We start from the raw sequence: 23,450 nt of genomic DNA, 5'->3' as shown, positions 1-23,450 counted from the left end.
AGGATTCTTGCAATAGTGCATCATTGTGCTAATTAGCCACACGTAGCCAATAGTGCATCATTGTGCTAATTAGCCACACGTAGCCAATAGTACATCATTGTGCTAATTAGCCACACGTAGCCAATAGTACATCATTGTGCTAATTAGCCACACGTAGCCAATAGTACATCATTGTGCTAATTAGCCACACGTAGCCTATTTGCGTCATTATGGAACGCAGACCGTATGTAGCTGTTTAAACCTGGTGCCCAGTTCACTAGGACTGGACCGTTGTCAAAGTTCCATGATTAGTGAGGGTTATTAGGATAGATTTATTCAACCCCATTTGTACACTTCTCTCATCTTCCAATATAGTTGAACAATTGAATATGGCATCTTAAAGGATGACTCAAACCCCTGTTTAACATTCACCAATATACAGTATTTTGTGCGTAAAGGCTCTGCCAACATGTTTTTCTTCTTTATTATTCCTAAATACATTCTTAACCCTAAATAATATACCATAGAGTAGTTTTAAATCTACAAAAAGTGTTGCTGAAAAGGAGAATATGTCTTTACATGGCTCCATAATATTCTGAACCTTCTCTCCATACTATTCTAGTGAGGCTCGTGAAAATTCTAATTAAAAGGTAAAGCAAATTTAAAGTGACGGCTTTAGATCTATGTACTGAAAACTCTTTTACCAGCTGGTAAGTGGGAGGGTTTTCAGCAGTTGAATTAAACGTATTCAGCGCACACAAGGAAACCACAGCTGCATAGCCTGTCAAAAGTATGTAGACACCTGCTCGTCGAACATCTCATTCCAAGATCATGGGCATTCATATGGAGTTGGTCCCCCCCTTTACTGTTATAACAGCCTCCACTCTTCTGGTAAGGCTTTCCACTAGATGTTGGTACATTGCTGCTATAACAGCCTCCTCTCTTCTGGGAAGGCTTTCCACTAGATGTTGGAACATTGCTGCTATAACAGCCTCCACTCTTCTGGTAAGGCTTTCCACTAGATGTTGGAACATTGCTGCAGGGACTTGCTTCCATTCAGCCACAAGAGCATTAGTGAGGTCGGTCACTGATGCTGGGCGATTAGGCCTGGCTCGCAGTCGACGTTCCAATCCATGTTCGATGGGGTTGATGTCAGGGCTCTGTTCAGGCCAGTCAAGTTCTTCCCCACTGATCTCTACAAACCATTTCTGTACGGACCTCTCTTCGTTCACGAGGGCATTGTCATGCTGAAACAGGAAAGGGCCTTCCCCAAACTGTTGCCACAATGTTGGAAGCACAGAATCATCTAGAATGTCATTGTATGCTGTAGCGTTAAGATTTCCCTTCATTTAACTAGGCAAGTCAGTTAAGAACAAATTCTTATTTACAACCCCAGCCAAACCCAGACGATGCTGGGCCAATTGTGCGCCGCCCTATGGGACTCCCAATCACGGCCAGATGTGATGCAGCCTGGATTCGAACCAGGTACTGCAGTGCATTAGACCGCTGCGTCACTCAGGAGCCCAATAAAGGGGCCTCTTCCTCCACCAAACTTTACAGTTGGCACTGTGCAATGGATTTAGTTGTTTAAAATTGTGGGATAGCCAGGGGCACACTTCACACATAATTTACAAACAAATCATTTGTGTTTACTGAGTCAGCCAGAGCAGAGGCAGTAGGGATGTGATTTGGACCATTTTCCTGTCCTGCTAAGCATTCAAAATGTAACGAGTACTTTTGCATGCCAGGGAAAATGTATGGAGTAAAAAGTACAATCTTTTCTTTAGTAATTTAGTTAAGTAAAAGTAGCAAAAAATACATAGTAAAGTACAGATTCCCCCCCCAAAAATGACTTGAAGTACATTAAAGTATTTTTACTGAAGTACTTTACACCACCGGATCTTAGGCTTTTCATGAAGCTCCCGATGAACAGTTCTTGTGCTGATGATGCTTACAGAGGCAGTTTGGATCTCAGGTAGTGAGTGTTGCAACCAAGGACAGGCGTTTTGTACCTGCTACGCGCTTCAGTGTTCCCATTCTGTGAGCTTGTGTGGCCTACCAGTTCGCAGCTCAGCAGTTGTTGCTCGTAGACATAACAGCACTTAAAAAAAATAAAAATAAATTCACCCAGGGCAGCTCTAGCAGGGCAGAAACTGGACAAACTGACATGATGGAAAGGTGGCATCCTATGACGGTGCCATGTTGAAAGTCACTGAGCTCTTCAGTAAGGACATTCTACTGCCAATGTTTGTCTATGGAGATTGCATGGCTGTGTGCTCAGTTGTATACACCAGTCAGCCACGAGTGTGGCTGAAATACCCAAATTTGAAGGGGTATCCACTTTAAAAAAATATATGTTTGTCTGAATACGAACTATTGAGAAATGTGAAGGAAAGGGCACTACTCCCCTTAGGCCTCTGGACAAAAGTAGTGCACTTTGTAGGCAACAAAGTTCTATTTGGGATGCAGACACACTGAAGGCAAACGTCACCCTATTCCCTACTTCAGGGCTCTCCAACCCTGTTCCTGAGAGCTACCCTCCTGCAGGTTATTTTCATCCCCAGTTGTAACAAACCTGACTCAGTTTATCAACTAGCTAATTATTAGGTGTTCTAGATTAGTGTTTGAGCAAAAACCTGCAAGACCTGCCTGGGGGTGAATGGCAGCGTGTGTCAGTCAACAATTATGGGAAGGGAAAAAAAACAAGTTCAGACAGCAGGCAAAACAGGCTGTCTGACACCGTCTCGATCAAACTAAACATGTTAATAGATAAAGGTGATTTTTTTTGTGGTATCCAAGTGGTAGTAGTTAGTCTTGTCTCATCGCTGCAACTCCCGAACGGACTCGGGAGAGACAAAGGTCGAGAGTCATGCCTCCTCCGAAACACAACCCAACCAAGCTGCACTGCTTCTTGACAAAGCACAGCCAACCTGGTCAGCGTGCACTGCGCCCGGCCCGCCACAGGAGTCGCTAGTGCACGATGAGACAAGGATATCCCTGCCGGCCAAACCCTCCCCTAACCCGGGCGATGCTGGGCGCCGCCCCATGAGCCTCCTGGTCGCGGCTCGAACCCCGAGTCTCTGGTGGCACAGCACTGCCTTAGACCACTGCACCACCCGGGAGGCACGTTAATAGATCATTTAACATGAACCCAAATGGTTTTACACACTTAAAAAACGTCAACTCAACAACATGCGCAGTAACTAATGCTGGTAAGATAGTGACAAGTCTGTACTGTGAGTTGACTAGTATAACAAATACATTGTGACAAAATCAAGTGTACTTGAAATAAATAAAAAAAACACATGAAATCCATAATGTGAAAATAACAAGTAGTTTGAGAACGTTTCGGTATGTTTCCTTTTAATAAATTAAAATGTTCATTCAAAATACAGTGCCAAAGGAACATGATGCAGCCAAACATGCTAGTTAGGTTTGTCATGAAGCACCTGTGCTCATGTTTTAAAGTTGAAAACAGGACGCAGCTCCGTCCGCTCCTTCTCAACCACCCTCCATTTTGTTCCGTTTCCACTACGGCTAGTGGTTGCTGGGACAATTCCCATAGCAACAGCCCTGGGCCAGCCCTCTTTCCTTCTCAGACCCAATCAGCAGCAAGAGTCCAATATTTCACTCACAAGAAAATGTAAAAATGAGATAAGGGGGTGGAGACCTATACACAATCACACTACAGTAATGTCTGATATTAAATACACTAATACAAAATAGAACCTGGTTATTTTCCCCACTCTAAAACAGTTGCTTTTCTTAAAGATATGAAAAATATATATTTTAGTATATTTATTTCAGCAGCTTGGAAATAACGCATGAGCCCAAAAATCTATAGTTGTTGATAGAGTGAAGGAGGTGTGAGTGAAGGTGTGTATTGATGGAACAGAGAGAGAGCGTGAAGGTGGTGTGGTGTTGATGGAACAGAGAGAGAGCGTGAAGGTGGTGTGGTGTTGATGGAACAGAGAGAGAGCGTGAAGGTGGTGTGGTGTTGATGGAACAGAGAGAGAGCGTGAAGGAGGTGTGGTGTTGATGGAACAGAGAGAGAGCGTGAAGGAGGTGTGGTGTTGATGGAACAGAGAGAGAGCGTGAAGGAGGTGTGGTGTTGATGGAACAGAGAGAGCGCGTGAAGGAGGTGTGGTGTTGATGGAACAGAGAGAGCGCGTGAAGGAGGTGTGGTGTTGATGGAACAGAGAGAGAGCGTGAAGGTGGTGTGGTGTTGATGGAACAGAGAGAGAGCGTGAAGGAGGTGTGGTGTTGATGGAACAGAGAGAGCGCGTGAAGGTGGTGTATTGTTGATGGAACAGAGAGCGCGTGAAGGTGGTGTATTGTTGCAAAAATCCACCCGTGTTAAAAAAATATATTAAAAAAAGAGAGCCGGCATAAATCCTCCCATCACTACGCTGAGACGAGGTCAGCTAGTGATGATGCTGTCCTGTAAACTGCCGGCTGGCTGGGTGGAAGACCTGTGTCCAGAGAGATGGACTCATTACAGTCCACAATGGCTCCCTATTCCCTACAGAGTGCACTACTTTTGACCAGAACCCTATGGGCGAGCTCAACAAGCGTACGGTTGCCCTATGGGCCCTGGTCAAAAGTAGTGCACTCTGTAGGGAATAGGGAGCCATTGTGGACGCAAACCTAGGAGAGAAGCTAGATGGGCAGTAGTGTACCAGGGGAGAGACAGGGGCTTTGTGTGGGTGTCTGGGACAGAGCGGTGAAGAGACAACTAGTGACAGGACCTGCAGTCACCACCTAGAACCCTCTCCCACACATCCCCCTTCACACTGCGACACCCCAGACCCTGTCCCCTGGGATGTTCCAATACCAGGTGCATCCCAAAAAAAAAAAAAAAATCACACCCCAATTCTATATAAAAACACGTATTTTTTCACAAGAAGCCTATAGGGCTCTCGTCAAAAGTAGTGCCCTACAACACAGGGAATAGGGAGCCATTTGGGAAAGACACGTGGATTGAAAACAGTGTTGAGAAGAGCTGGCGATCACAGGGGGTTTGGTACAGTTTTCCATCATTATTCCAAGGAGACTTTCACCTGTAAGTTCGTCATCACCACAAACATCAGTTGACTTGTGATAATAAAGTCAGAACTGGCAATAACAGAAAGTGATCTTCAAATCCTAGTATTTTGGAGGGGAATTGTTTTTCGTTTCTCTCCAACATTCTGAATGTCTTGACTGTTTGCTTGTCAGCAACAGCCTGGCAGCTAGGCAGAATAGCCTTTAAAATGCAGCAAGCCTAGTAATTGTCAGATGCCTCTGATCCAGATATCAACCCACTTAGTGTCTCAGTACTGTGGTAGTTAAGCCCCCCACCCCTCCAACACGTCCAGAGGTGAAAGGTCAAGAGTTATATGTGAGGGAGAGACACCATCTCCCCGTCCACCTGAAACTCCTCGGCCCCGTCGGGAGAAAACAGGTAGGTGGGTGGTTTCCATGGAGACTCCTCCAGACAGGATGGGTACAGCTTCCCCACGGAGCAGCAGAAGTCCTTCCCCAGGTCCCATAGTACCCGCTCAGACGCGGGCTGCCTCAGGAACCAGCGGTCCAGCTCCAGATCGTACTGGTAGATGGCGTACTTGGCACGCTCGTTCATGTGAGTCTCACGCATGAAGATGCAGAGAGAACCCAGGAGGACCACAGCCCGCACGCACGGGTCCGAGTAACGCTTGGCAGGGATGTTGGCGCCCAGGCGCCACTCGTTCTTGCCGACGTCGTAGATCTCCACGGTGACCGAGGAGCCGTCGATGGTGCTGGTAGGCATGCGGACACCCGAGTTGTTGACCAAGTGGAGGCCGCCGATATAGAAGACAAGGTCACCGAAGGCAGCGGCGGAGGCGAAGCAGCGACTGGTCTTCCTCACGGCCATCTCTACCCAGGTGTCAGCGCGGGGGAAGTAGCAGTACATGAGGTCGTGGGTCATCACGTAGACACAGCCGTGTGCCGCTACGGACGTGGTCCAGTTCCAGGCGCAGGGGAGAGGAGACGTCATGGCCCACTCGTCTTTCTCACAGTCGTAGCGTTCTACAGTACGTTTATTCAGCTCCCCGCCCACGTTGTCCCCCCCGATGGCGTAGATGTAGCCCTCACAGTAGACCAGAGAGGGCTTGATGCGGGCACACATCATGGGCGTCTTGGGTAACCAGGTGTTCTGCTGGGCGTCGAACCAAAAGAAGCTGTCCACCGATCGGAACACCGCCTGCATCTTGCCGCCGCTCTTCCCGTGGTTGGCGATCGACTTCTTCAGCGGGATCTGCCCGCCGGCGATGAACACGTCGTTGTCGGGTGTGACGAGCGTCCCAACCTTCTGGAGGTCGCCGGGCGGGTTGCTGAGCTTGTAGACCTTCTCAGCCTGCGGGCTGTAACACACCACCGTGTGGTTAGGGCCCGTCGTCACCTGACCCATGTCAGCCGGCGACTCTGACGTCGCCTCCGTGAAGATGAGCATCTCCTCCTTGGTCATCCCCAGGCGGGGTTTAAAGAACTTAGGCATGGACTTGTAGAGGCCCTGCACTACGACAGACTTGTCGTTAGGAGGTAGGCCCTGGAACCAGGCGCGCTGCGCCACCTCGGACAGAGCGTCGATGCGGATCTGGCTGAGCACTGAGGAGAGGTACTGGGACCTGGCCTGCATGTTGTACTCCAGCCACAGCATAGCTGCCTCCCTCACCGTCTCCTCCTGAGAGAAGATGAGAGAATGTTTATCAGCTGTTTATCAGCCCATCATGGGCGGTCATTAAGGGCAGTATTCCAGAAAGCAGGACTACTTAAAGGGATAATTTAAGATTTTGGCAATGAGACCCTTTTATCTAGAGTTAAATGAACTCATGCATAACATTTTTTACATTTCAGAGCAGTTTGAAAGACGTTGCTAAATAGCTCTAGCACAATTGCTAACTGGTGTTAGACTTCCAGTCACTGCGCCATCTGCTAGCATTACAGGCATTTAGCTAATGATTGTTAGTATCGGCTCGCCAAACTACCTTTAACTTCCTTCATACTGGACACGGACGCAAGTTCATCTGACTCTGGGGAACAAGATACAGGTCCTCATTGCCAGAATCTCAAAGTATTCATTTAAGTTAACCAAGAGTTAGCCGTATAAGTTAAGCCAATTATAACATGCCAATTTCAAAATGCTGAAGTTTTTCCCAAGCCATTTTGAACAGTTAGCTGGCCAAGTCATTGAGCCCGCTTGCTGGAACAGACCAACGCTTTACCGATGATAGTCTGTAGAAAATACACATACAGACAACAATATGAAGACAAAGTATAAACAGAAAGGTAGCCACCTTCTCCACGTTGAGGTTGTCTGAGCTCAGTACGTCAACCAGCAGCTCGTGGGACAGCTGAAGGAAGGCCTCCTGACGGTAGACTACAGAGAACTTGTGTTCCACCATGCGCTTGGCGCTCTGCTTCAGCTCCACACAGGAGAACAGGTCTCCGATGCTCAGCATCCGGACACAGTTGTCTGCGTGGATCTTCTTCACCAGGTAGTCCCTGCACTGCAGCAGTACGTCCTCTACCTGTATTTAGGGGGGGGGGGGGGGTATTAATACTAACCTTAGTTGAATGAGGTCACTGGATGAGAGCATTTGTTAAAATGATAAAAAAAGGTAAAGAGAACCAGCCCAGCCACAGTATGAAAAACTACCAGGACACCAACATTGTGATTATGTTAGTAAGAATAAAAAAATCACAATCATTGTCCACATACATAATCCTCATTCATTCAGTAATGCTCTCAGTCCACTGATCACAAATAGGACGGTCAGCGATTAAGTCATGAGCTAGATACTAGGGCCCCTAGATACTAGGGCCCCTAGATACTAGGGCCCCTAGATACTAGGGCCCCTACGTTACACATCAGTCATTCAAACGTTACAGACAAGTGTGGTCTGCGGACCCCAAACCAATACAAATGTGGCATGCGGTCAGTCAGAAAATCAATATAAAATGATATGAGTCACTGGTTCAGCTAGTAGAGTCAAAGCATCTGGCTATACCTGCTGAACGGGGCTTATAAATAGATATTTACCTTGTTCAGGTTCACCATAATGTTGAAATAAAAAGCTCAGTGTATATGATCACCTTTAAATATACAGGGTAAAGTTGATAACATAATTGGAGGACAACAAATCACTTGTGAGGCACTCTGCATGGTCAAAGCGAGAGGAGACGATGAGTCCAGAAAAACATCAAGCATTCTATTTTCAGATGTGGGTGAAATCAAAGTTGAAAGATACAGTCGAAGTCAGAAGTTTACATACACCTGGTTTATTTGGCTGAGTTTAAAGTGTTTCACAATGGCTGACATTTAATCCTAGTAAAAACTCCCTGTTTTAGGTCAGTTAGGGTCACCACTTTATTTGAAGAAAGTGAAATGTCAGAATATTAGTAGAGAGAAAGATTTATTTACTTTTTTGCGACATCATTGGTAGTATGCTTGGGGTCATTGTCCATTTGGAAGACCCATTTGCGACCAAGATATAACTTCCTGACTGATGTCTTGAGATGTTGCTTCAATATATCCACATAATTTTCCTACCTCATGATGCCATCTATTTTGTGAAGTGCACCAGCCCCTCCTGCAGCAAAGCACCCCCAAAACATGATGCTGCCACCCCCCGTGCTTCGCGGTTGGGATGGTGTTCTTCAGCTTGCAAGTCTCCCCCTTTTTCCTCCAAACAGAACGATGGTCATTATGGCCAAACAGTTCTATTTCTGTTTCATCAGACCAGAGGACATTTCTCCAAAAAGTACGATCTTTGTCCCCATGTGCAGTTGCAAACCGTAGTCTGGCTTTTTTATGGCGGTTTTGGAGAAGAAGCTTGTTCCTTGCTGAGCGCCCATTCAGGTTATGTCGATATAGAACTCGTTTTACTGTGGCTATAGATACTTTGTACCCGTTTCTTCACAAGGTCCTTTGCTGTTGTTCTGGGAATAATTTGCACTTTTCTTAACAAAGTACGTTCATCTCTAGGAAACAGAACACATCTCCTTCCTGAGCGGTATGACGGTGGCCTGGTCCCATGGTGTTTATACTTGCATACTATTGTTTGTACAGATGAACCTGGCACCTTCTGGCGTTTGGAAATTGCTCCCATGGATGAACCAGACTTGGTCTACAATTTGAGGTCTTGGCTGATTTCCCCATGATGTCAAGCAAAGAGGCACTGAGTTTGAAGGTAGGCCTTGAAATACATCCACAGGTACACCTTCATTTATCATCCTATCAAAAGCTTCTAAAGCCATGACATCATTTCCTGAAATTTTCTAAGCTGTTTAAAGGCAGTCAACTTAGTGTATGTAAACTTCTGACCCACTGGAATTGTGATACAGTGAATTACAAGTGAAATAATCTGTCTGTAAACAATTGTTGGAAAAATTACTTGTGTCATGCACAAAGTAGATGTCCTAACCGACTTGCCAAAACTACAGTTTGTTAACAAGAAATTTGTGGAGTGGTTGAAAAACGAGTTTTAATGACTCCAACCTAAGTGTATGTAAACTTCTGACTTCAACTGTCTGTTCATTGGTTATGTCATAGCTCATTTGTAAACAAAATATGAATATACCTTTAGCAAACACATAATCTACAAAAAAGTGTTACTGGGTTTTGGTGATTTCAGAACAAAAAACCCTAGGCTGCATTGCCCCCCCCCCTAATCTGATAGTGGGGTGGTAGATGCCTAGTCTCCTTTATGGCTCAAATCAGGTGCCTCCACGTCACATGTCTATGCTATATGTACTGTGTCCTACCTGGAGGAAGCATGCCGTCTCATAGAGGGGCTCCACGGTGTTGTCGTTAATAGCCAGGTTGCCTGTATAGGCATATGTGATGATCATCTGCAGGGTGGCTGGGTTCACGGTCCTCAGGTGAACATGACTCTGTTTACTCTCAGACAGACCACTCATAAACATGGCCCTGAAGGAGGAGAACAGGACAGAGTTGATCTCAGACAGACTAATAAGGCTCTGGTCAAAAGTAGTGCACAATGTAGGGGAATAGGATGCTTTTTGGGCCGCTGCGGTAGACTGTCAATCCCAGCAGCCCCAGTTGAACTCTCTCTCAGGCATGAGACTAAAACCAGCGACCAGACCACAGCATGTTCTCTGGCTGTGTCCTCTGCTCTGTGACGCAACACCCAGCCATAGCGCCCCCCCCCACCTCACAGCCGTATCCTCTAGAAGCATCCTCCTCCACTCCACTTCCTCATTCCCCAGCAGATCAACAACACTCATTCATACCGTCTGTGTATCCATGCTGTGCCTCTCACTCGCTCTCAATTCTGCTATATCCCAAATGTCACCCTATTCCACTACATAGTGCACTATTTTAGCCCAGGGCTCATAGGAGTGAGAGTGTGTGTTTAGAGGTGGTTTGTCTACTGCTCAAAGCAGGATCTGTTAGGGTCATGTTCTGGATGTTACACAACGCTGCAGGCATCCCCCTGCAGGCATCCCCCTCCTTCAGCTCTGCGGGTCTCCTTCCCAGCTCTGTGTGCGTGACAAGGCTTCCCTTCCCCTGCAGCGAGGGGAGGAGGGACACCGAGGGGGGAAGAGAAGGGGGGGGGGGACACCTCTCTGAACCCTAGAGGGGAAATGCTTTGCATGTCGTCACCGCATAACGAGTGGCGTGTGTGGGAACCAGTGTAGAGCTTGGTCCAGGTTGCACCCTATATAGTGCACTACTGTTGACCTGGGCCCATAGGGAGTAGGGTGCCGTTTGGGACACAACCATAGTCTAATAGGGGTTGCTGTTTACTAAGAAATATATAGAGGTATGTGTGTTAATGTTTCTCCACACTTTAATTTATTTAACCAGGTAGGCCAGTTGAGAACAAGTTCTCATTTACAACTCCAACCTGGCCAAGATAAAGCAAAGCAGATAACGCAAAGCTTGAATCTCCCTTGGCATCCGTTATTGGTAATACTCCCAAACCAATGATTTGAACCGATGGTTCAAGAAGTATCCCAGGGTAGGGCCAGGGGCTTCTTTCAGAAGCACAACATTAAATGACTAAAGTGCTGCAGTGGAAAGTGGAGTCCCAAATGGAACCCTATATATAGTGCACTACTTTCAACCAGAGACTTACTAGGGAAATAGGGTGACATTTGGGACACAACCCAGGAGTGACTTAATGGTTTCCCCCAATAGGCCTGCTGCTGTACTGTAGTACTGGTATGGAATGTTCTGCTGAACAGAAGGGCCCCTAGACTTGTCCTCTGGCCAAAAGTAGTACACTACGTAGGGAACATGGAGTTAACTCACCTGAAATAGGAGCTGCATGTGGCCAGGACCATCTTGTGACAGGGGAACTCGTTGTCCTCCACCAGCAGCACCACGTCAGTCAGTAACTTCTGTTCATAGAACAGCTTGAGCTGCTCCAGCAGGGATACAGCGTAGTCCGTGTTGACTGGCCTACGCTCATTGAGATCCGACATGGTTGCATCCCATGAATCGCGCCCCAGTTTCAGTAGTTAACAAAGCCGGTAAAAGAACCGGGCTCCAAAACCAACCTGAAATGTTTCTAATAATAAAAAAACACTACTACAGAGTCCCAGAGAGAGCCCGCTGGTTTGTGACACCAGTGTTGGCTGAGTGACAGAACAGGCGTGTCCCAGGACCAGGTTAAAGGACGTCTGCAGCACAAACCAAAACAGTTTCCCCACTGATGGATGAGCAGGCAGGGAGACCAATCGGGTTGGTTCCCCTCTCAGCACGGAGACCAATCAGGTAGCATCCTCCAACTGGGCTCTCTATCTGTAGGGCGTTGTGGTGGTGTCTAGAACCTCCAGAGTAGAACAGTCAGTTCTGGTGGGTCAGTCTCGGCTGTGTTGTCCCTCCTTGCTCTGGATAGCCCAGACAGACAGGTCTCTCTAAGGGCATACAGACAAGGCCCAGGGGACTGGACGGAGGTAGTGGAGACAGATTGGCTGTGGTGGTGGGGATTGTGCCAATGCTACATCAGTTCTGGGCTGAAAACACACAACAGAACAGAATCTGAATCAATCAAACTACTTTCCATCAAGTCAGGTCCAGGATACAGAAACCCTAGTTGTTTATATAGTGCACTACTTTTGACACCTACTCATTCCAGGGATTTTGATTTATTTTTACATTATAGAATAATAGTGAAGACATCAAAACTATGAAATCATGTAGTAACAATAAAAAAGTTAAAAATAAAACCCATTTTATATTTGAGATTCTTCTAAGTAGCCACCCTTTGCCTTAATGACAGCGTTACTCTTGGCATTCTCTCAACCAGCTTCATGAGGTAGTCACCTGGAACACATTTCAATTAACAGGTGTGCCTTGTTAGAAGTTAATTCCACAAGTTTCTTTCCTTCTTAATGCGTTTGAGTCAATCAGTTGTGACAAGGGCGTTGGTAAACTGGTAAACTCTGATTTACCACCAAGATATCCCTGCACAACGTGTATTTGCACCCCTACTGGATGGAAACTACAAGTGTCATGGCTGCGCTCAATGCAATGGAACTTATAAATGTAGATCCTTCAAAACACCCACAAACAGGGAAACAGATCCCAAGCAAAGGTGTTATCACGTGCTCCACTAAGGCAGTCATTTATCTTATAACCTGTCCTTGTGGTAAAATGTGGGTAAAACAAAGCGTGAATTAAAAGTACGCATCTCAGAGCATCGTAGCACCATTAGGTGCAATAAACTAGACTTACCCAGTTGCGGCCCACTTTTTGGAAGAAAACCACTCGATTTTGTCTCTACGTTATATCGGCATCGAACATGTCACCCTCCCTAGGAGAGGGGGTGACCTCGACAATGTATTGTTAAAATGAGAGGCTGCCTGGATGTTTAATTTAAAGACCCTTGCTCCCTTCGGTCTCAATGCAGACTTTGATCTGAAGCCATTCTTGCGATTGTGCTATTTTAAATGTTTGTAGGCTATGTAGCCTAATTTAATCTATGATCCTACGCTATCCATATGTTTTATGTATATGTTTTAATATATGAGAATTAACCAATGATATCAGGCCACACCTGGCCATGATTACAGACACCTGTGTGTCTTTAGACACTATAAATGAGTCATCCTGCATGTTTGGCATTATACCCTGATGAAGACAGCTTGTCTGTCCAAACATTGGACATAAATATTTTTTGCATCTGAGCTCCTAGAGCGTGCAGCTCTCCTTTATATTTTTTAAGTGTTCCACTCCGCTAGCCAGCACCTCGCCTAAATAGATGTGCGTTTCTTTCGCCTCTAGATTCATTTGAAGAATCTAAACTATATTTTGATTTCTCTTTTTTTGTTACTACATTCCTTATGCGTTATTTAATAGTTGATGTCTTCATCAGAAAAACCCTGGAATGAGTAGGTGTCCAAACTTTTGACTGGTATTGTAGGTCTTATCACTCACAGCATTTTCCAGAGATAAGATACTCTCTCCCCCCTCAGCCTATCAGATCAGCCCACATCCCTTCTGCATGAGAAAAGTGCGCTGTCAACAATCTGGTCTACCCTTGCAGGTCACCTCCCTCCATCCATCTCCATCCTCCTATCCCTCCCTCCGCTTGGCAAGACTCATTGCACTCGCTGACAGCCAGACAGACTGCTACGTGCCTGTGTATGTCTAGCAATGGGCAGCCTGACACAGGGAGAGCGACACACTGATAAAACCCAGATCCACTTGTTAACGGGGCATTACTAAGCGTACCATAAAAAGTGTTTCAAATCAAAACATAACGAGAGCACAGCTTTGTAAGTCAACACCACGCATAGGTTGTCCCAAATAGCACCCTAAACCCATCATTGGTCAAAAGTAGTAACACTATGTAGGGAATAGGGAGCCATTTGGGACACATCAGTCATATCCTGGATGACTTCAGCCTCCATCCCTGGCACGCTGCCATGCTACAAAGCTATCAAGGCACTTTTAGCATCAACCCATTGGCTTAAATAAATGGTGCAGTCTACCCTATACAGGCCTACCAATGCCAAACTAAGGCAATTGGTGACCAAAATGGCACATTTCTCCAGGTTAACCATGTCTGCATTTATACAGGCATCCTAATTCTGGGAGACACAGATATGCATTTACCTGGCCTGCAGTCAAATGTAGGCCTATAAATAATGTATTCTTTGCCTCAAATAGCAAGTAAATAAAGTTTGTCATTCTCAATGGATGTAAAAACCCCCCCCCAAAAAAAACCAATTGTTCCTCAGTGTAGCCCACTTGAAAAATATTTCCATCTCTCCCTTTCAATAACCACTCAGCAAAGTCGAAAAAAGTAATGCTGTGATCCGGTGGAAACGTCACAAAATATTCCAACATGATTACTTATCCCTTAAGCAAATAGTTTCTGCTCCAGACACAGCTGTAGGCTGAGGCCAACAATATTTCATACAATGATGCAAGTTTCCTAGCACCAGCTTCTGGCTTGACCAAGTTAACAGCTAATACAACGTGTCATAGTCAAATGTGATTTAAAGGATCATATATATATATATATTTTTAAATCAGGATATTTTCTACCTGTAATGGTTTTTATTTGTTGGCTTTATGTAGACTACTATTACATATTGACAAATATGTAATATGTAAAAGTATAATTTCGTTATAATTTTGATTAACCACATGACATTGAGATATGAAGACTATTATAAAATGAAACTGTTTGACAAAAAATGTGCATATGAAAATCCTAACTGGTACACAGATTAGTAGAAATGGTAGGATAACTTGGCACTCCACATGGAGAAGGTTACCGACCGCTGGTGTAACCTATTACCGGTAACTTCAGGATCTTAATGGCAGAAACAGAAAGTTTCCCCCCTTTTCTGGTTAGGCTATATTGATCTTTGGCTCCCTCTTTGGTAGTTTGTGTGTCTGAATTTTTAATCGCAGTGTTTAAAGCGTCGAACAAGCTCAATAATCTATGGAAAAATAAGTTTTTAAAGAAAATAGACTACTCTCGGTCGACAGAGACTTTATTTATTCGGGGACAGCCGTAACTGGCAACATTGACGGCGGCCATGCACCAAAACACGGTCTACTACTAGTTAGGATAATCCCGTTAGCCATCTCCCTTCACTTGCCAATGTCGTGAATCGTGTGTTTATGCCCTCCTCGTCACAACATGGGACACGACGCTGGCTAACATAAATATGACCAACTTTAGTCTGTGTACTGTCTGAAACCTTACTGTAGGTAGCTAGCTGCATAACGTTAGCACACTCATCTAGCTAACGTTAGCATAGCCAGCTAAAAGCTGTTGTATTTAGAGCGCTGAAAACTCAATTGATACCATTTGTGGTTGTTAGTTTAACTAGAACATTACGAGTGTTTGCTAGTAGCTAACGTTAGTTATGCATTACATCCTTACTGCTAGGCCACATTCACCATGTAAAAATAACTGGTAACTTAGTTGATCGGCTAACATTTATCACCATGAAATGTGTCATTCAAGTCAATGTGTATACATCTGGTTAGTTAGCTAGCTAACGGATTAGCTAGCTAAATGAACTGGTTATCTAGTCAGTGTTATCACGTTAGTTACGGTTACTTTTGTCGGTGTTAGTTACCTTAACATTCGGGCTAACTAGGTTAGTAAGCTAACGCCAGCTAGCTGCCTGGGTTACTGCCCCATTTTTCTACTTTCCAAACCTCCCCTACAAAACATGGATAAGAAAGACAGGCCTTCAGTGGATGTGACTGACTAGCTACTCACCTTTCTTTTTTCGAAACATTTATTCCTTTAAAAAAAGCTTGATTGCCAGGTCCCACGCTGTCTAGTCGTTAGCTACAGGTTTAACTATCTTTAGTAATAACGTTAGTTAGTTCCCATAAAACGGCAGCTGCTCTTCCCTTCCGGGTACTTCTTCCCCGGACTTACACCCACACATATCATGACAACCAAATTATTCAGTTAGCTACAGTGATGAACTAAAAATCATATCAATTACAAAATGTAAATCTACCGTTAGGTCCGTATTGGTGTCCAGCAGGCTCATAGATCTAGCCAAGCACGCAGGTAAATAACAAGCAAGGGTTAGCTGTTGACGATATATAGCATGAGATGGCTAACAAGCGACTGTTACATTATAAGTTACCTATGTTTGTCTGTTAAGATTTTAAACAAACATTCCTTACAAAAGCTAATTTAAGCGCTATTCCAGCATATTAGATGCCGACCGGTCTTCTCTTGCTATTACAGAAAGTGGCAAGCTACGCAAAAACAGTTACTGGCTCCGGAAACCGAATTTACACAACTACGATTGAAACAACCAGCAAGACACCTTTATACAAAACGCTGGGTCCGGTTTCCACTAATTACCACAGCCACAAAGTCAAAATTGATTATCTCGTTAAAATTCATGAAAACAATTAGCTTTTTTTGTCTTAATGTAGGGTTCGGTATAAGGTTAGCAGTATGGTTTAAAATCTGATTAAAAAAAATATATATATCTATAAATGGTAGAAATAGGCGGGGTTTATGACTTTGTGGCTGTGGTAACTAGTGACGACCGCAGGCGCGGTGCAAGACACCAGGGGCTAAATGAGGATACTGGGCATGCGCCCAAAAACTCTCAGCGAGGGGATTCTATCAATGCACCGGGTTACGCTTCGAACACACCGACTGCGTGATGGCGTCACTGCATCACAGCGTTATTGCGTCACTGCGTCATTGCATCACTGCTGCATAACATTTTGCGCAGCTAGGCAACCATACTGATGCAGGTATCTTTTGCAGATGGTCGCATGTGGTTGGACACATAGAGGAGAGAATCATTTTCGCAGTATCTTCAAAACCCTGTCTTTTTTGACACAACTGCTGACAGCTACAGGGACATAAAACACGAAAAATGCTGCTTGGAGACAAGTGTCCACGATAGTGGACTTATTTTATTTTTTTTTTTTTTTATTCTACTGCATCATTGATTGTATGTTGTTTTACTCCATGTGTAACTCTGTGTTTTTGTATGTTGTCGAACTGCTTTGCTTTATCTTGGCCAGGTCGCAATTGTAAATGAGAACTTGTTCTCAACTTGCCTACCTGGTTAAATAAAGGTGAAATAAATAAATAAATAAAAAATAGTAGGATTGCCAGGTCAGTTTAGTAGTGAGCTTGTGCTAGATGTTGCTAGTTAACGTTAGCTAACTAGCTAGCCTAGCTTGCTTACCTAGCCAATGAGGTGTGTGTGTGTGAAATAAATAGTTATATAAATTATGCTAGTTACTACCCCTGATAACTTTCCCAAATAATCATGTTTGAAAGCGTGTTAGTGTGTATGTCAATTAAACAATAATAGAAATGGTAAATACTACTACCCCATATAATTTGGTCAGATAACCGTGTGTGTGGTGTGTGTGTGTACAGTAGGTGACATGTTTTGATAGCTATCTAATAACTATAGTTATGCTAGGTAATGGTTTGGCTTGGTGATTGGTGATTGCCTACAGAGCTGTGAAGGGAACGGCACCTCCATACCTTCAGGCTCTGATCAGGCCCTACACCCAAACAAGGGCACTGCGTTCATCCACCTCTGGCCTGCTGGCCCCCCTACCTCTGAGGAAGCACAGTTCCCGCTCAGCCCAGTCAAAACTGTTCGCTGCTCAGGCACCCCAATGGTGGAACAAGCTCCCTCACGACGCCAGGACAGCGGAGTCAATCACCACCTTCCGGAGACACCTGAAACCCCACCTCTTTAAGGAATACCTAGGATAGGATAAAGTAATCCTTCTAACCCCCCCCTTAAAAGATTTAGATGCACTATTGTAAAGTGGTTGTTCCACTGGATATCATAAGGTGAATGCACCAATTTGTAAGTCGCTCTGGATAAGAGCGTCTGCTAAATGACTTAAATGTAATGTAATGTAAATGGCTTATCATGTTCATGTCTATGTAGAAGAAGACTGTAGGAGGAAGTAGACAGGACTCAGGGGACAGGTATCAGAGAGAGAGAAGGGCAGAGAAAGGGAAGAAGAGGTCTGGGTCAGCAGCCTTGGTGCTTCTGCCACATTCTTTCTTCTCTGGATCCATTTATTGTGCCTAGGGCAACAAGTGGCAATTTTACAGCCAGACCCTCTACTACGTCATCCACAAGTGCGACCATCGCCTCCACCGGTGCAGCGAGACCTTCTACAACATCTACATCATCCACAAGTATGACCACCACCGGTGCAGCCATGGAAGACGATGAAATGGAGGAAGCACCTCTGGATCTAGGACCACCTGAGATTATTATGAACCTCACGGAAGTGACCACTGAGGACCTCGTTGAACAGGATGTGGCCGTGGAGAGAAACAGAGAGAGAAACGAAGAGGAACAACGTCACACCAGGCGTCATCGGAGGTACCAGCCCCCAGAGCCACTCAACTCATTTCAGCAGAGGCTCCTCCAAGCCGTAGAGAGGGATGCAGCCCAACCTGATGCTCACAGGAAGGAGGATGAAGAGACCCTCTTTGCCATGAGCCTGGTGCCAACCCTGAAGAGGCTGCCTCATCAAAGAAAAGCAGCAGTCAAAGTTAAAATGTATCAGCTGCTTTTCGAAGCCGAGTTCAATGGTACGTTTTTTTCCTTCTCCACATCACAGGTAGTGTCATAAGTGTTGCCACAGTGAAGTAGGTCATTCTTTACAGTATACTCATGTAGGCTAATTGGTATTTCAGATCAAAGTATTAATATGAGGCAAATGTATAGCTGTTGTTTCTAGGTTAGAAAATATCCAAAAACAAGTTTACTGTCTAAATATTTTCCTGTCATATTCATCTTTATCTCTGAAATACAAATTCCATGAGTAAACAGCAATAATTACCAACTTTACCGCACTGTTCCAATATTTATGCCTCTAACTACACAAGCAGTATTTAGTTAACATAAGTCTCACCTTTTATGGTGTTCTATTATGTTAAGCTTGTATATGTTGTTTTTCTCTTCCCTTCCAGATATGGAGTCAATTTAGCCGAGCAGCTCACAGGAAGGACAGGAAGAGGAGAGGAGTTGTCTGGTTGTTGTTTTGACCTCCCTCATTGTACCTTTCTTTTCACACACGTCCGTTCCGTTTAAATTCAGTCAATTCTTAAAGTAATTTGTTTATAAAGTCTTAGGATAGCATTCATTATTAGTGTTATATAGATTTCTGAATTGACAGAATTGAAACTCAATACACCGGAGAATTCAGATGTTCTTATTGGTCTCTTATGAGACTAATGGTCAATATATTTCTTTCATTTAAAACCACTTGAAAACCAGGGTGTTGAAACTTTTTGTGAAGTTACGTTCCATCGACTGGTCCATGACGTCCAGGGACCATTTGTTTGTTTAGCTGTGTTATGGCTACACATTCAGAGACACACACACACCTCTTCTCCACTCCTCTCTGTCCTTCAGATCTCCACTGCCCTGCCCTCTCTCTTTATGGCCATGTCTGAAGTTCCCCTACTACGTCTAGGCTTTATGAGTAGAGTCCCTGTATCTGTCTGCAGTTCCTCTACTACGTCTAGGCTTTATGAGTAGAGTCCCTGTATCTGTCTGCAGTTCCTCTACTACGTCTAGGCTTTATGAGTAGAGTCCCTGTATCTGTCTGCAGTTCCTCTACTACGTCTAGGCTTTATGAGTAGAGTCCCTGTATCTGTCTGCAGTTCCTCTACTACGTCTAGGCTTTATGAGTAGAGTCCCTGTATCTGTCTGCAGTTCCTCTACTACGTCTAGGCTTTATGAGTAGAGTCCCTGTATCTGTCTGCAGTTCCCCTACTACGTCTAGGCTTTATGAGTAGAGTCCCTGTATCTGTCTGCAGTTCCTCTACTACGTCTAGGCTTTATGAGTAGAGTCCCTGTATCTGTCTGCAGTTCCTCTACTACGTCTAGGCTTTATGAGTAGAGTCCCTGTATCTGTCTGCAGTTCCTCTACTACGTCTAGGCTTTATGAGTAGAGTCCCTGTATCTGTCTGCAGTTCCTCTACTACGTCTAGGCTTTATGAGTAGAGTCCCTGTATCTGTCTGCAGTTCCCCTACTACGTCTAGGCTTTATGAGTAGAGTCCCTGTATCTGTCTGCAGTTCCCCTACTACGTCTAGGCTTTATGAGTAGAGTCCCTGTATCTGTCTGCAGTTCCCCTACTACGTCTAGGCTTTATGAGTAGAGTCCCTGTATCTGTCTGCAGTTCCCCTACTACGTCTAGGCTTTATGAGTAGAGTCCCTGTATCTGTCTGCAGTTCCCCTACTACGTCTAGGCTTTATGAGTAGAGTCCCTGTATCTGTCTGCAGTTCCCCTACTACGTCTAGGCTTTATGAGTAGAGTCCCTGTATCTGTCTGCAGTTGTGCCAAAAAATACATGCTCTTGTTGTTCTCTTACAGATTACAGGCTACACATTCATTTTATTTTTCACACACACACACACACACACACACACACACACACACCTCACAAACACCACACACAAACCTCTTTCAATATTAGTCTTTTTTTAAACATTTTTACAACACTCATGTTCTTTCCTGTAGTTGAATACTTATTAAATTATGTTTTCATAGTCAGTTGTTTCAGTTGTTTTTTAATATCTAATTTAGTATGAATCTGCTTATTTCTTCCCTATACCTTTGCAGATCTAAGACAAGATGAAAGTAAAAACACATTCTCTTCCTAATTCGTTTTTTTCCCACCTGTATTTTGTCAGGCCAGTGAACATGGTGGTAAACTGTACTATTTGTATGGACCCTAGGTTACCCTTAGTTATCATACTAACTGTATGTCGTATAACCTTAGTTAGTGCTCCCGCTCAGCTTATGTACCATGCCAGGTGTGTATAATACTGACGTTAATGAGAGAGGGAAAGGGTTAAGGTGTGGTCTTTACTCCCAAATTTCACTTAAATATAACTTCCAAATGAAGAGAGACAATGATACATAAAGTAATCTGGGCCAAAAATTCAATTTTATGGACAACGGTGGATGGTTCTTAAAATAACCTTTGTGTTAGGGGGCTTTTAAAAGAGCAGTTTCACTCCACGGCATACTGCCATGGGACTTCACCTGCTGGCGATGAGAAGTAGGTGGTCAGCTTCTCCCTCACCTGGAGTGCCTGTCTGGGGGCGTTGTTGGCACCTGCCCTGGTGACATCAGGAAGGTGACCATTTGGCGTGCCCATCTCCATCCGGAGCGGCTCCTGGAATGACCTTCGCAGGTAGTTATAGAGAACACATGTGGCCTTCACGCAGGCATCGACATTTGAGGGGCTGAGACCAAGCACTCTCTGATACATTCTCCACCGGGCTGCCAGAATCCCAAAGGCGCATTCAACAACTAACCTTGCCCTAGACAGCCGTTTGCTAAAGATCCTTACAGGCTTTGGCAATGGCAGCTGGCGTCCAGCGTAGGGCCTCATGAGGTTGGGTCTCAAAGGGAAGCCCTCGTCGCTGACGAAGACGTGGGGAACAGGTCCCAGGTCTTCAGCCCTAGGGAGTGATGCAGTTGGTGGAATCTCCAGGATGCCATCCTGAAGTGCCTGGCCGAAGGCAGAGTCCCGGAGGGTCCCGCCATCACCTTCCTTGCCATAAGCACCAACATCGACAACACAGAAATAGTAGATGGCATCTACAACAGCCAAGAGTACAACTTAATATGTAACCTTGTTGTAGAATTGCAAACCTGAGCACGGTGGAGCCTGGATTACTACATGTTTCCCGTCAATGGAGCCAAGACAGTTGGGGAAATTCCACCTCTCCAGGAACTCAGCAGCGATGGAGCCAAGACAGTTGGGGAAATTCCACCTCTCCAGGAACTCAGCAGCGATGGAGCCAAGACAGTTGGGGAAATTCCACCTCTCCAGGAACTCAGCAGCGATGGAGCCAAGACAGTTGGGAAAATGCCACCTCTCCAGGAACTCAGCAGCGATGGAGCCAAGACAGTTGGGAAATTCCACCTCTCCAGGAACTCAGCAGCGATGGAGCCAAGACAGTTGGGGAAATTCCACCTCTCCAGGAACTCGGCAGCGATGGCCCTCCAGTCTTCCTCCTTGGGGACAGGCATGTATTCACCAACCAGACAGTCCCAAATGGCTTGTGCCACAGAGGTGACAATGCCTGCCATCGCGGACCGTCTCACTCGGAAGTTGAATCCTATGGTCCTGTAGGAGTCCCCTGTCGCCAAGAATCTGAAATATAATTCAAAATAATTATCAACATTGTGTGTAACTTGAATTCCACCCACAAATTATATCTACTTATATAGCTACCTCATTACTGTTTATTATGCTCTACAAATTATATTGTAATACTCATCAACCATCATTAACAATGCCTTGAAACAGTACAATTCAGTCTATGACTCTATCATTAAACTGTAGCCCAGGCCACCTCTACTATTAGAAAGAATGGTACTATCTACTGAAAAGGCTTCTCCGGCTGTCCCCATAGGAGATCCCCTTTTGGTTCCAGGTAGTACCCCTTTTGGTTCCAAGTAGAACCCTATTGGGTTCCATGTATAACATTTTCCCCAAAGGGTTCTACCTGGAACCAAAAATGGTTATCCAATGGGAAAGCAGAAGGACACTTTTGGAACGTTTTTCTCTAAGAGTGTATGTGAGTCCAATAAGAATGTAATGAATGACTGTAACTGTGTTGAACAACAAGGGGTCCTGGTGAAGACTAGCCTACCTTCATCAGAGCAGAAGGCCTGTAACTGTGTTGAACAACAAGGGGTCCTGGTGAAGACTAGCCTACCTTCATCAGAGCAGAAGGCCTGTAACTGTGTTGAACAACAAGGGGTCCTGGTGAAGACTAGCCTACCTTCATCAGGGCAGAAGGCCTGTAACTGTGTTGAACAACAAGGGGTCCTGGTGAAGACTAGCCTACCTTCATCAGGGGCAGAAGGCCTGTAACTGTGTTGAACAACAAGGGGTCCTGGTGAAGACTAGCCTACCTTCATCAGGGCAGAAGGCCTGTAACTGTGTTGAACAACAAGGGGTCCTGGTGAAGACTAGCCTACCTTCATCAGGGCAGAAGGCCTGTAACTGTGTTGAACAACAAGGGGTCCTGGTGAAGACTAGCCTACCTTCATCAGAGCAGAAGGCATCTCAACTTTCTTTTCATTTGGTAACATTGTAACATAATTAAAAAAGGATTATAAACCAACTTTGGGAAAAGTTATAGTCCTAATGAACATTCTGTAAAAGTACATCTGATGTCAAATAGGGACTATTAACTAGAGCTCTTTAGCTAGCTAGGTTGAACATAAAAACAATGTATCAAATATCAATCAATTATGGTATCAAAGGCTTTAAAAATGTACTAGAATGTAGCTTAGCGGAGACAAATCGCCAGGCGTTCAACTGGGCTGATGGACTCCCGGTAGTTGGTATCCATCCGGGTGATCCTGGCTCCAACCATCTGGAGCAGGTGATCGAACTGGCTTGGGTCCAGAGGAAAGTAACTTCGGAATTCCTCTCCAAACAGTCGAAG

General features: G+C 44.9%; 1 protein-coding gene across 3 annotated transcripts; it reads right to left on the bottom strand.

The window, feature by feature from the left end:
- Positions 1-3,325: 3,325 nt before the first annotated feature.
- On the bottom strand, positions 3,326-16,437 carry LOC106579707 (kelch repeat and BTB domain-containing protein 2). 3 transcript variants are annotated; one of them, XM_014159851.2, is made up of 6 exons: positions 15,970-16,437; positions 15,720-15,807; positions 11,279-11,985; positions 9,766-9,931; positions 7,296-7,529; positions 3,326-6,682 (listed from the first exon to the last, which is right to left on the bottom strand). In XM_014159851.2, the coding sequence occupies exons 3-6, from the start codon at positions 11,449-11,451 to the stop codon at positions 5,354-5,356; spliced, it is 1,902 nt and encodes a 633-aa protein (XP_014015326.1). In that variant the 5' UTR covers positions 11,452-11,985; positions 15,720-15,807; positions 15,970-16,437; the 3' UTR covers positions 3,326-5,353. The 3 variants fall into 3 exon arrangements, with proteins under 3 accessions (XP_014015326.1, XP_014015324.1, XP_014015325.1); XM_014159849.2 differs by having other exon boundaries at positions 15,720-16,437; XM_014159850.2 differs by lacking the exon at positions 15,720-15,807.
- Positions 16,438-23,450: the final 7,013 nt, after the last annotated feature.

This window comes from Salmo salar, chromosome ssa19 (assembly GCF_905237065.1).
Source record: "Salmo salar chromosome ssa19, Ssal_v3.1, whole genome shotgun sequence".
In the NCBI taxonomy this organism is placed as follows: Eukaryota; Metazoa; Chordata; class Actinopteri; order Salmoniformes; family Salmonidae; genus Salmo; species Salmo salar.
Note: the sequence above shows the minus strand (reverse complement) of the source record. Positions and strands in the feature narration are given on the sequence as shown.

Bases quoted from the DNA above. Each gene is read 5' to 3' on its own strand.
- LOC106579707 (XM_014159849.2), bottom strand. From the start codon at position 11,451: ATGTCGGATCTCAATGAGCGTAGGCCAGTCAACACGGACTACGCTGTA. The intron at 7,530-9,765 runs GTAGGACACAGT...CCCTAAATACAG, and splicing joins AGACGGCATGCTTCCTCCAG to GTAGAGGACGTACTGCTGCA. The intron at 6,683-7,295 runs GTGGCTACCTTT...ATCTTCTCTCAG, and splicing joins ACAACCTCAACGTGGAGAAG to GAGGAGACGGTGAGGGAGGC.